The 13,850-nt window shown below is 44.1% G+C and overlaps 1 protein-coding gene across 3 annotated transcripts in view; it reads left to right on the top strand.

Annotated features, from left to right (window-relative positions):
- LOC311589618 (tumor necrosis factor receptor superfamily member 10B-like) overlaps positions 1-13,850 on the top strand; it is a 43,917-nt gene that overhangs the window by 15,676 nt on the left and 14,391 nt on the right. For 2 of the 3 annotated variants that reach the window (XM_084768144.1, XM_084768143.1), the window contains exons 3-4: positions 7,614-7,901; positions 11,269-11,365. In XM_084768144.1, the coding sequence (XP_084624270.1) occupies positions 7,761-7,901; positions 11,269-11,365 (238 nt within the window). In that variant the 5' untranslated portion in view covers positions 7,614-7,760. Of the gene's footprint in view, positions 1-7,602; positions 7,902-11,268; positions 11,366-13,850 lie in introns of those variants that run through there. The other variant, XM_084768145.1, reaches the window with a different exon arrangement.

Genomic DNA, 13,850 nt, shown 5'->3' with positions numbered 1-13,850 from the left:
ATTCAGGGAGGGACAGCTAAAGTTCAGGGTCATTTGAGGGGTAATATGAAAACCCTATATATTAGAAGCTTCCTAAAATATCTACATATATGAAGGCGATTCCAATGAAAGAGCTAATAATGAGGGAGGCCGAGTCCCACCTGGCCATCCATCTCCTATCACAAAACGAAGCTGCCAGGACTGGGGTTGAGTTACATCTAATTGAGATGTTGGCCAAAGGGGTCCCCTAGGAATCTTCAAACAACCCGAGCTGTTGCCAGGACTCTAGGTTGCTCTCCACAAACTAACAGCGAGGCCCCATTGCCGAAGCCAACAGCTACACAACTTGCTGAACATGGAGACGTCCAGCTGGAGCCTGCGTAGAGTTTTCATCTCTACATGCTAGCATCTTTTGTACAGGAAGGCACTCTGCATGCTACCAAAGGAGAAACACACGCCAACTCAGCCACAAACCCTTTGGTATACAATGGCGTCCTGCCTGCAAGATATGCTAGGGCCATGGTGGCACAAAGCTGAGTAACCGATCAATAGCTGATTTGACTTAAGGCCCATACCACAGGATGGAACCCATACCAGACACTGCTTGGATGATCAAAAACCAGAGACTACATAGCCCAGGGACCTGGGGTAAAACTACATACTGCTGTTCTAAAAAGAAGAAGAAGAAGAAGAAGAAGAAGAAGAAGAAGAAGAAGAAGAAGAAGAAGAAGAAGAAGAAGAAGAAGAAGAAAGAAAGAAAGAAAGAAAAAAAAGAAAAAAGAAAAAAGTAATAATAACGTGACCCCTAATGACATTCCACATAGGTCAGTGTCTTGCTCAGCTATAATTTGTCATTATAAAACAAATACAGGGACCCACAGCCAGACATTATACAGAGAGTGAGAAACCCCAAAACTCTCAGTTTTAAACTGGATGTCTCTATCAAATCCCTCCCTTTGGAGGAACAAAACAAAACAAAACCAAAAAGCCCAACACCCTTTGATTCAACATAATCAAAGTTCATGTGAACTCACAGAGACTGGGGAAGCGCTCCCTGGGCCTGCAGGAGCATGCACCAGGCTTTCTGTGTATGCATTATAGCTTCCAGCTCAGTGTTTTCATGGGATTCCTGAGTGTGTGAATGAGAGGGTCTCTATTCCTCATGCTTTTTCCCCCTTCTCTTCATTTGTCTTGTCTAACTTGTGATAGTTTTCGTTTTATCCTACTATATTTTGTTTTGTTATATTTATTATTATCACTTAGAAGCTTGTTTTATTTTTCCTAATGAGAGTCAGAAAGGGAGTAGATCCAGGTAGGAGAGGATGTGGGGAGGAAGAGAGGGAGGGGAAACTGTTTTCAGAATATATTGTGTAAGGAAAAAGTAGACAAAAAGAACCAAAAGGCTTACACATTTTGAATATAAGCGATACTCTTACTAATAGCGCATAACTCAAAGAAGAAGCCATAGGGAAATTATAAAGCACTTCAATTATAACCATGATAAGCAAGCAGGGTAGGGCATCATAAAACATAAGCATTTACATTGGCAAAAAGAAAAAGCTTGCCAAGTGTGGTGGCCTACACCTTTAATCCCAGCACTTGAGAGGCAGAGGCAGGCGGATCGCTGTGAGTTCAAGGCTAGCCTGGTCTACAAAGCAAGTCCAGGACAGCTAAGGCTATCTTGAAACAACCCCCCCATCCCCCCAAAAAAAAGAAAGAAAAGAAAAGCTTAGAGGTTACGTGGTGGTGCATACCTGTATTTCTAGTGCAGTTCCAAGTCAGACTGGGTATATAGCATGGTATTTCCTTGGAGGAAAAAAGGAGGGGGGATTAATGATTGAGGTTTTGATTTAAAAGCCAGGGAGAAAAAGGAGTAATAATAATAATAATAATAATAATAATAATAATAATAATAATAATAATAATAATGAGAATAACTATAAAATACAAAAAACAAACAAAACAAAACCCAGTGACACTTATGTAGATAGTGTATTTACTGAAAGTATAAGAAAAAAGCTGGAGAAAAGAATTCTGGCTGCTCTTCAGGAGGACCTGAGTTTGCTTCCAAGCACCCACTGTAGCACATGAGCATCTGTAACTCCAGTTCCAGGAGATCTGATGCTCTCCTCTGGCCTCCTCAAGCCCTGCGTGCATATGGTAAATAGTGGTAAACAGTCAAAACACTGCACACATACAATTAAAAGTTTGTTTGTTTGTTTGTTTTAAAAAGAAGATCTGGGTTCGAGGGCACATGCCTGTAATCCCAGCACTCAAGGAGGCAGAAGAAAGTGGCTCTCTGTGAGTTTGAGGACAGCCTGATCTACAAAGCGAGTCCAGGACAGCCAAGGCTGCACAGAGAAACTCTATCTGGAAAAATAAAAACCAAAACCAAAACCAAACCAAAAATATTAAAAAAAAAAAAAAAAGAGTAAGACAATTTAGTAACCCTTAGCAAAGTTCATTAAAAAGAGAGAGAGTAAAAAGTATAAAAATTGGAATTTTAGAAGCTGGATATTACTATTATGACCAATGTTCATAGCTTTACAAGCTGCCTTCTGTCACGATACTAAAGCTTACTTAAAGGAGACAAATACTTTGTAAATGTTCCTGTGCAGACAGATCAGTGGGCTGGAGAGATGGCTTAGCAGTTAAAAGCACTGACTGTTCCTCTAGAAGACCCAGGTTCAATTCCCAGCACCCACAAGGTAGCTCATAACTGTCTGTAAGTCCAGTTCCAGGTAATCCAACATCCTTACACAGACATACATGCATGCCAAACATGAAGGCACTTAAAATAAACGCAATCTTTTTCAAAAAGTGTTCTTTAATTAAAAAAAAAAAAAGAAAGAAAGAAACAGCTAAGAAATAGAAAGTATGGTGGCTGGTCAATGGTTAAGAGCACTTGCTGCTCTTGAAGAGAACACAGACTTGGTTCCCAGCACCCACAAGGTGGCTCACAACTGCCTTCCAGTCCTAGGAAATCTAATGCCTTCTTAGGTGTTCAAGTACACCAGGCATGCATGAAATTCACTTACATATATAGAGACATTCACACATACATATAAAGTAAAATAAATCTTATTTTAAAAAAGAAAGGGAAACATGAGTGATACAGTTCCTGATGTTAAAGGATTTACATTTATTATCAAAAGCTTCCACACTGACTCAAAAATAAATCATTCAGAAAAAGAAAAAAAAAATTACCAAATCAAATCTAGCAATATGTGGTGGGAAATGCCAAATGTGGCCTAAGAATTCAAGCAAGATGTAACATTTGAATGTCCTAGAATTATTTAATAGCATGAAATAGAAAAACTCCAAGATCAGCTCCATAGATACAAAAAGATCACCTGTAAAATTCCAACTGCCATTCATAAGAATTTTTAGCAAACTAGAGTGCAAAGGAGTTTAATCTGGAAGGTACAGATTTAAATCTATTTTTAAAACTACAACAGGCTCCAAGAGATGACTCTGTGGCTAATGGCACTGCCTCCAGGCCCAGTAACCTCAGTTTGAACCTTGGAACTCATATGATGGAAGATAAAACCAACTCCTGAAAACTATCCCCTACTATCACACATATTCTACGGCATGTGCATGTGTGCAACACACACACACACACACACACACACACACACACACACACACACACACAAAATAAATGTACTAAAAATGTTAAAACTAATGCTTGGCATGGTGGTGCACACCTTTAATCCCAGCACTCTGGAGGCAGAGGCAGGTGAGTCACCATGAGCTTGGGGCCAGCCTTGTCTACAGAGTTCCAGGACAGCCAAGGCTACACAGAGTAACCCTTTCTCAAAACAACAACTACAACAACAACAAAGTTAAAACTACAAATATCATCCCAAATGGCCCAGAAGTCTCACTAGCAGGTATGGACTTAGATAATAATATATAATATTGTTGGGTTTTTTAAAATACTTTCTTCTAAGGTTGAGACTAAGACAAGCAGGTCAGCTTTTACCATTTCCACTTAATATTGCACTAAGGGGGAGTCCCAGCCAGGGCAATTAGACAAGAACTGTAATTAAAAAGGCATTAAGGATTGGAAAAGAAGAACTAAGATGTTTTTTAATTACAGACAAAATGATTGCCCACATACAGAACTCTAAGTAATCTATAACTAACTTATCATATACAATATATACAAATGTAACAAGATCACACACTACCTGTCCAATGTGTGAAAGTCAATGGTGTTTCTGTGTAGATGTAGCAAGCAATCCCAAAGTAACAGAATCAGAAACAGTTCCACTAACAATCCCACCCAAATGTTTAGGGAAAACGTTTTGGAAAGGTGTGTGGCGCCTTGTGTAGTGGTGATAATGGGAGAGGAGGATGGAAAAATGGTGCTGTTGGGGGAAGGGGCGTTTGTATATCAGTGACAGGAATGTGTGTATGTGTATCTATGTATCTATGTATATGTATAGTTATTGGGAAAAGGACAAAGGTTACGTACAAAACAGTAATAGAACTCTTTTTTTGTTGTTGTTGTTTTGTTTTTTGAGACAGGGTTTCTCTGTGTAGCCTTGGCTGTCCTGGACTCACTTTGTAGACCAGGCTGGCCTCGAACTCACAGCGATCCGCCGGCCTCTGCCTCCAGAGTGCTGGGATTACAGGCGTGAGCCACCACACCCGGCCCTGAAAGTAGAACTCTTAAATGACTTAGAAGTTTTACTCTCAGGTACAAATTCAGATCATCAAAATTGGTGTTTAGAGGTAACTTTGCTTATGTCCACCCTGCAAGGACAGGGAATTCTACCATTCATCGATGCATGGATGGAACTGAGGTCACCATGGTAATAAAACCAGCCGGATAGACTGAAGGGAAGGAACATCAAATGGTCTACGGCAGTGGGTCTCACCCCCCTTAACACTGTGACCCCTTAATACAGTTCCTCATTTTGCTGGGACACCCCCCCCCCCATAAAATTATTTTTATTGCTACTTCACAACTGTAATTTTGCTATTGTGAATGTTTATGTAAATCTCTGGTATTTCCAGTGATCTTGATGACCCCCGTGAAAGGGTTGCTCCACCCTCCAAAGGGGTTGTGATCCACAGGCTGAGAAGTGCCGTTATATGGTGTGGGATATAAAATCTTCCCACCTCAACTCTGACAACAGATTTGGCTTCCAGTGGAAATCAAGGCAGTGTGTAAGGTCCCTGTTAATCTGGGCTTGTGTCTCTGGCCAGCTCTCTCTCCAGTTACAAACACATCCCTATCCACTGTCTTCTTCCTACTGTTCTCTGCAGTGAATGGTCACAGGACTAAGAAATGAGTGATGACTCAAGGCGATCTCCCAACCCTGGAGTACAGACCAAGCACACACAGGAGAGGTGCTATGCACTCACAGGCGCCAACTACAGTCTCCACTCAGTTTCTAAATAGCCCCTATGATTCATCAGCCTTTATTCATGGCCTCTCCTCTGTGGCCTGGACACTGATACCACACACCCAGAAGGCCGGTAGGCTGCAGTGTCTCCATACAGCAGTGTGAGCTGCGTCTTGTAGTATTGGCATTATCTGAGCCAATCAAGGAGAAGTTGGTGATTAGATAGAAGTCAGATTTATTTATTTATTTATTTATTTATTTATTTATTTATGTTTGAGACAGCATCTCTCTATTGTGTAGCTCTGGCTGTGCTAGAACTCACTATGTAGACTAGGCTGGCCTTGAACTCACAGGTCTCCATCTGCCTCTACCTCCCAAATGTTGGAATTAAAGGGTGTACCACCACATCTAGCTCCAAAAATTACAGACTCTTAATAGACTGAATACTTTATTTGGATATCAGAAACCTTACCAAAATATCTCAGGCTTTAAGCAACATATGTCCTTGAAAAGTATGCATGTCCCCCCCTCAACACAAAATTTTATTTGGGGTTGTCAATTTAAGAAAAGAACTAACGCCGGACACAGTGATGCATGCCTTTAATCTCAGCACTTGGGAGGCAGAGCAGGCGGATCTCTGTGTGTTCAAGGCCTGCCTGTTCTACAAAGTGAGTCTAGGACAGTCAAGGCTGCACAGAGAAACCCTGTCTCAAAAAACAAAACAAAACAAAAAAAGAAAAAAGAAAAAGGAAAAAAAAAAAAAGAAGAAACGAACTAAGACAAAAGTAAAGACGTTTGTTCACTGATAAACTGTACTGAGAATCTGGCAGCAGATGGAAATTTTAACTCCTGTTATAATTTCTTATTTGTTGTTTTTTTTTTTCCAAGACAGGGTCTCTCTACATAGCTCTGGCTGTACTGAAACTCACTATGTAGACTAGGATGGTCTTGCACTCAGAGATCTCCCTGCCTCTGCCTCTTGAGTGCTGGGATTAAAGGGGCCACTACAAACCATGTATGTGTACGATTGTGAAATTACCAAAATACACAAATTAAGTTTTAGTGCATAATCAAGTGCAGTACCTGATGTGGGCAGATGAGGCTATCTATTCTTTCTGTTTGTGTATGGTTTGCTTGTGTGTGTGTGTGTGTGTGTGTGTGTGTGTGTGTGTGTGTGTGTGTGTTTCAAGACAGTGTTTCTCTGTGTAGCCCTAGCTGTCCTGGAACTCATTCTGTAAACCAGGCTGGCCTGGAACTCACAGAGAACTACCTGCTTCTGCTTGTGCTGGAATTAAAGTGTATCACCAGGTCTAACCGAGTTATAGATTTACAGATTCATCTTCTGTTACTAAGGCGGGGCCATCTATTATACCATTTCCTTTTCTGGGTTCTTAGACATGGCTTGACAGCATAAAACTGTAACAATAACAAATTTAAGAAGAGAAGGAAGAGGAGGAGGAAAAGCCGGGCAATGGTGGCTCACGCCTTTAATCCCAGCAGAGGCAGGCGGATAGCTGTGAGTTTGAGGCTGGTCTGGTCTACAAAGTTAGTCCAGGACAGCCAAGGCTACACAGAGAAACCCTGTCTCCAAAAACCGAGAAAGAGAGAGACAGAGAGCGAGAGAGAGAGAGAGAGAGAGAGAGAGAGAGAGAGAGAGAGAGAGAGAGAGAGAGAGAGAGAGAGAAAGAGACAGAGAGAGAGACAGAGAGAGAGACAGAGAGAGAGACAGAAAGAGACAGAGAGAGAGAGAAGAGAAAGAGAAGAGAGGAGAGAGACACGGAAGAGGAGGGAGGAGAAGGAGCGCTCACCACAGCGCCACCGTCAAATTCAGCTCCTCCAGAGACAGCCTGAAAACTCAAATGTCTTCTAGCTGAGCAGTAGGTCGCTGAGGGCACAGGCAGGTGCTCCTGTGTCCTGCATGAGCAGGTGAAGGTCTGCAGGCAGCAAGGGGGTAGGGTCCAGTGAACTCGGTCTTTCCTGGATGGTAAAAAAAAAAAAAAAAAAAAAAAAAAAAAATAGTGTTCTAAACGTTATAGGCGCACAGATTTATCTTGTTACTAGGGCGAATATCATAATATTAGTCAAAGTATGGAGGGGCAGGCAGACTATTGAGTATTATGAGTTTTTAATAATCATGGACATCTTGATTCTTTAAAAAAAAAAACACAAAAAACAAACAAAAAAGAAAAAAAAAGTTGTTCAAGTTCTGACGCGTCTGCAGTCCCACCTTTAAAAGGGAGGAAAGGGATCGGATGAGACTCGCTCCTCCCACAGCGTGACGTCACCAAAACTTCCAGAGGAGACTAAAGGCACGAGGCGGGAACCGGGATGCAGACAACTTTTCTCCATTGAGGAAACTGCTTCTTCGTGGATTTTGAGAGCTGAAGCCGCGGGATCACGGATCGGCGCAACTCTAACTTCATGAGGCCTCCAGGACCCGGGGCGCCCACAGCCTCTGCCGCCCGGGCAGTTCACGCTCCAGGTCCCAGGCTACTCCTGGGGTCCAGACCTGGTAGCGTCTCCAAGTTGCTCAAGTTACAAGTTGTCGTTGTCCTGCCACTGGTGAGTACCGCCCTGTGAGAGCGCGGTGCCCGATTACCGCCCTGTGAGAGCGCGGTGCCCGATTGCCGCCCTGTGAGAGCGCGGTGCCCGATTACCGCCCTGTGAAAGCGCGGTGCCCCGGGCTGGAGCAAGAAACTAGAAATGGCAGGAAGTGCCCTGCGGCATGTTGGGCACGTGCGCTTAGGGAAAGAAAGTGTCTGCCGGTGTAGGGCCCCCATTATGGAGCGGGGAGGACTAGACCCTGAAGGGTGAATGGTGGTGGGGTGAGGGTAGGGTGGGGGTAGGGTGGGGTGGGGAACGTGAAGGTAGGGTGAGGTAGGCTGGGATGGAGGGGCGGGCGGGAGACTGGAGAGGATATGACGAAGCCATGCTCGGGTGAGGGGAGGAAGGTGAGTGAGAGAACCCAAAGGCGGAGAGAAGTTCTGACGTTGGGTTGCAGGCCTGGAGTGGGGGTGGTGGGGGCGGGGGAGTCAGGGTGGGGTGGGGGATGGGGTGGAGGTGGGGAGTCGGGGTAGGGGCAAGTGGGGGAGACCCGGCAGTGAAAAGAGGACAGAGCGGAAAAAGACCAAAGTGGGGAGTGGAGGGGCGAGGAGGAAGGGCCCAGCTGGCCCAGTAAAACCCACCAGGGCAGCATATCTGGGATAAGATGGGGCAGGGGACGTGGCAACGGTGGGTGGGGCAAAGGCCCAGTAGCCCTGCAGGACACAGGGGACAAAGAAATTAGAAGCAGGGCGTGGAGGTGGTGGTAGGTGTAGAGGAGGTTGACCCTGGCAAGCTGCTGGACAACTGTGACTCCCTCCCCAGGGAGGAAAGAGAGCTTGAGCTGCCAGAAAGTTCCAGCTCATTTCCTTTGTCACATCTCTTTGGCAGTTTCTTGGACTCCGAAATTTATTGGGCTTAAAAAGAGTTAAAAGGTCCTGATGAGGGCTAGAATTTGACCTTGTGCCAATGTGAGATTACTGAGGGGAATTCCAGTTTCTTGAAGTCCACTGTCTAATAGTCAGAGGGGCACACAAATGTCTCTTTAGAGACACGAAAATGTGTGTGTGTTCACATATTATGTTATATTCATAGTATTATAGAATCATTTCCACCAGGCTGGTTACAGTTCTCCACCTTCTGTTTTTATCCTTCCCTGTTGATGTGGATATTGCCTATGTCTTAAAAAAAAAAAAAAAGTTGAATGAAAATGGGAACCAAGCCGGGCATGGTGGCGCACGCCTTTAATCCCAGCACTTGGGAGGCAGAGGCCGGCAGATCGCTGTTGAGTTCGAGGCCATCCTGGTCTACAAAGTGAGTCCAGGGCAGCCAAGGCTACACAGAGAAACCCTGTCTAAAAAAAAAAAAAAAAAGAAAGAAAAGAAAAGAAAATGGGAACCAAAGTTAGGAGATGTTCAGTTAGAGCCAGGCAGCTCTGCATAAAAACCATTTTTTCCATTCTCTCTTGGCTTTTAGCTACTTTTGGCACTACTTTTTTTAGCTGCTCGGAAAGCAAACAAACAAACAAACAAACAAAAAAAGAAAGAAAGGGGGCTGGAGAGATGGCTCAGAGGTTAAGAGCTCTGTGTGTTCTTCCAAAGGTCCTGAGTTCAATTCCCAGCAACTACATGGTGCCTCACAACCCTCTATAATGAGATCTGGAGCCCTCTTCTGGCATTCACTCACACATGGGGGCAGAATGCTGTATAAATAATAAATAAATAAAATCTTTAAAGAAAGAAAGAAAGAAAAGAAATAATAAGGTGAATAGTGCTTGCTAGCATGGAGAGGTGATGGAGGAGGCGAGCACTTTGTTATTTTAATGGATACAGGCTTAGAGTTTTGCAAGATAAATTCTGCATTTTGTCTACATGACAGTGTAAATGCAGTTAGCCTTGCAGGCCTATGTGCTTAAAATGATTAAGGTATTAAGTTTTACCTAATGTATACCTGAATGCATTTTAAAAAAAGATTTATAAGCTAGGTGTGGTGGCGCATGCCTTTAATCCCAGCACTCGGGAGGCAGAAGCAGGTGGATTGCTGTGAGTTCGAGGTTAGCCTGGTCTACAGTGAGTCCAGAACAGCCAAGGCTACACAGAGAAACCCTGGCTAGAAAAATCCGAAAAAAAAAAAAAGATTTATTTATTTATTTATTATAGCATGTGTGCTTGCAGGCCAGAATAGGGCAACACATCTCATTATAAATGATTATGAATCACCACGTGGTCGCTGGGAGTTGAATTCAGACCTTCAGAAGAACAGCCAGTGTTCTTAACCTCTGAGCCGTCTCTCCAGCCCCTGAACGCATTAAAAAAAAAAAAAATCTTTGTGTGCGCACACTTGCTTTAGTTAGGGTTTCATTGCTATGAAGAGACAGCAGTTCTCACCTTCTTTCTACCTTACTTGTAATAGGATCTCTCTTGTTCAGCACTGACTATGCTGCTGGCTGCCCATGAACTTGTAGGAATTCTCCATCTTCACCTCCCAGTCATCTATAGGAGTCCTGGGATTTCAGATGTGCACTGTAGTGCCTGGCTTTATATGAGTTTGGGGGATCTGAACTCAGGTTCTCATGTTTGTGTAGCAAGTGTATTATCCACTGAGCCATCTTCTCAACTCTCGGCTGCGTTTTTTAAAAAGTGTGTGTGTGTGTGTGTGTGTGTGTGTGTGTGTGTGTGTGTGTGAGAGAGAGAGAGAGAGAGAGACAGAGAGAGACAGAGAGAGACAGAGAGAGAGACAGAGAGAATAGTCACATATGATTAAGTAGTCACACAAGAAACAAGACAGTATGTTAGAGAATCCAGGCTGTTTCTAGTTGAGAAAATATAATTTTTATTTTAAAGAATTCCCTCTAATTTTCCACTGTGTATACTATGCATGTATATGCAAACTTTTTTTTTTTTAATAAGAAAGGAAGGGTAAAAGAGAGGAGTCATTCAAGTTTCTATGACTTGGGCAGCTGTAAAAAGCAAAGGGAGGAGGAATATGAACATGAACATGTAGTGTACAGTTTTAGAAGTGGGGAAGGAGCTGGGCGTGGTGGCGCACTCCTTTAATTCCAGCACTCGGGAGGCAGAGGCAGGCAGATCGATGTGAGTTCGAGGCCAGCCTGGTCTGCAAAGCTAGTCCAGGACAACCAAGACTACACAAAGAAACCCTGTCTCGAAAAACAAAACAAACAAACAAAAAATATAAAAAATAAAATAAAACAAACCAAACAAAAATAAAAACAAACCAAACAAACAAACCAAAAGAAGGAGAAGGAGAAGAAGAAAGGAAGGGTCTAAGCTTCATGTCTTTTAGACGCTGGAGGGACGGGAATGTGAGATGGCCTTGTGATGTTGAGACTCAAAGGCCACTTAAGACTGTTCCTGCTTTGTTTCCACAGACTTTATTTGCTCAAGTGACAGCTGAGCCAGTCCATGATGTCCCAGCTGACCTACAGAGAGTGGGGCAGAACCCATCAGAAGGACTCTGTCAAGCAGGTACATTCTAGACTGATTGCCCACCCACCCCGTATCCCCCCTCCCCCCACCCCACCCCACCCCACCCCCAGCTCCATGTTCTTCCTGTCTTCTGGTCCTTGCAGTCCGCATTCCTTTTCTGCCTTAGATACTTATTAATCATCTTCTAAATCCAAGATCATGAAGGTTTATCTCCGTGTTTTCTTTGAGTTTGGTATATTTCCATTTAGGTATTTTGAATTATTTTTTGTACACAGTATCAGGTAAGGGTCCAGCTTCTTATTTTATACGTGCCTATCCAGTTCCTTTGTTTTTTCTTTTTTTTTTTTTTTTCTTGATCCAACCTAGGGCTGAAAGTGCACATTACCACTGATCTGTAGCCCCAGCCCTGCTAGCCAGTTGCTGCTCACTTGTTTGCATTGTGTGGATTCTGGACGCCTTACAATCATAAAACCATGAAAATGAGATGTGTTTACCTTCTTTTCATTCATCGTAACTCTCCTGAACCCTTTGGCACCTCCCAGGCTGCTCCTGTTTTCATAATTATCAAGGACAGAGTCTGTGCTCTGGCAGCCCTAACAAGCCAGGCTCTACCATCATCCTCAATAGTAAAGTCAATCAAAAAAGCCATTGATGGGACAGCCTGGGCAGTGCTGGAGAGCTGGCCCAGATGTCGTGGGAGAGCTGGTGGGCTGACAAATTCAGCTATTAGGCAAGTCCAGATCCAGGGCTTTGAGCTGGCCCACCCCAACATCTACCCCACCTATGAAGGGCTGGAGCCCTTGAAAGGGCCAGCTGAACCAAAGTTCCAGACTTTTATGGCTCAAGGCAACAATAGGACATCCGAGAAGAGTGCCAGTGAGGACCTAGCATTGATAGTTCAGCAGAAGCCAGAGGTCCGGAGCCAGACCAACGCCATTGCATGAACATTTGCGAGTAAAGATGTGTGAACAAAAAGGAATACTATGTGGCGCACCACTGCTTCCACAGTGAGAGTTTTCCCCTTTTGGGGAGGAGGTTACAAGGGTGGACATCAGGACTTGGAAATGAGTGGGATTGGGGTTCATGGTGTGAAATTCACAGACAACCAATAAAAATATTATAGGGGAAAAAAGTCATTCATTGATACTGCAATTCACAAAGAGATTTGTGCATTGTGGCCATCCTAGAAGTAGACAGAGGTGTTGTGGAAGGGGCTTTTCCACTCCAGCTAGTTCCCAAATAATCTAGACAGCGACCTTTTAGATTTACAAAAGCTTTAAGGCACCATTACCTAAGATATCAACCTTCTAAGCTAATTTGCTATTTCCCAACTACACGCCCCAAGTCATTTGCCATAATCATTCCTGCCTAAGATGCTTCTGCTCCATCTGGCCAGACCCCATGGCCGTGTGCTCAGGGTCTATACTGCCCCGTGGCAACTTCTTTCTATCTGGCTTCCTCTCCTGCGCATCTCTCCCACCTCTGACTCCTAGCCTAGGAACCTAAGCCCTGCCTACTTCTCTTCTACCCAGTTACAGGACTCTAGCTATTTTTAATTAACCAGACAACCTTAAATTGGGGAGCAAGGTTTACCCAACATCATATGTCGTATGTGAGAATGTGCTCACCTGGATATAGCCAGATCTTGTGGGGGGGTGGAGGGTGGGGGTGGGGAGGGTGGGGGTGGGTGGGAGGGGGCAGTGTTTAGCATTTGAATACATAGCACTAGACCAATCAATACAGAGGGACTGACCTCCTAAATCCATCTTTAACATAAAACTTAAGGTTAAGTAGGGGCTAGAATTCTGTATTGTGTTTTTGTTGTTATTTTGTTCTCATAATTTTTTAATTATTTGTTTTTGTTTTATCTGCATTGGTATTTTGCCTGCAGATATGTCTGTGTGAGGGTGTCAAATCCCCTGGAACTGGAGTTACAGACAGTTGTGAGCTGCCATGTGGGTTGCCACGGGGAACTGAGCCCGTGTCTTTTGGAAGAGCAGCCAGCGCTCTTAACTGCTGAGCCATCTCTCCAACCCCCAGAGTTATTGACCCATCATTATCTTGTCCCCATTCTGTTCTGCAGGGTGGCCTGGCAAGTTGCAAATCTCTTTCCTTATAAGTTTCTGTCTCCATCTCGCCATAGGCTTCATCCTTTTTCTTTCCCCAGGACAAGATGTCCAATTTGTTGGAGTGCAGTGTCTTCATAGTCTTATAGGCAAAGGGAGAGGTCACAAGTGTCTCTTTAGCATGTCCCCATTCCTTCCAGAAGGCCCATTACAGCCCCGCAGTCTCTGGCTGCTCCCTGTGGGTACCACTGCAGAGGCACACTGCTCTTTGACCTCCTAAAACAGCTGGTTCCCTTCTGTTTGGCCTTGGCTTCAGCTTCTTTCCAGGAATGAGTGGGAAAGGTGGCAGGGCCTGAGACAACACAGTCCCCATGGAGGTGACTGTGCTTGAGGACAGTCCAGGTCTGCTGGGTGGTCCAGGCATACACAGAAGACAGACAGTGGTACCTTCTGTTCCT

This window comes from Acomys minous, assembly GCF_964271855.1.
Source record: "Acomys minous genome assembly, chromosome: 18".
In the NCBI taxonomy this organism is placed as follows: Eukaryota; Metazoa; Chordata; class Mammalia; order Rodentia; family Muridae; genus Acomys; species Acomys minous.
The sequence above is the reverse complement of the archived record's forward strand: the minus strand, read 5'-3'. Positions and strand labels throughout refer to the sequence as shown.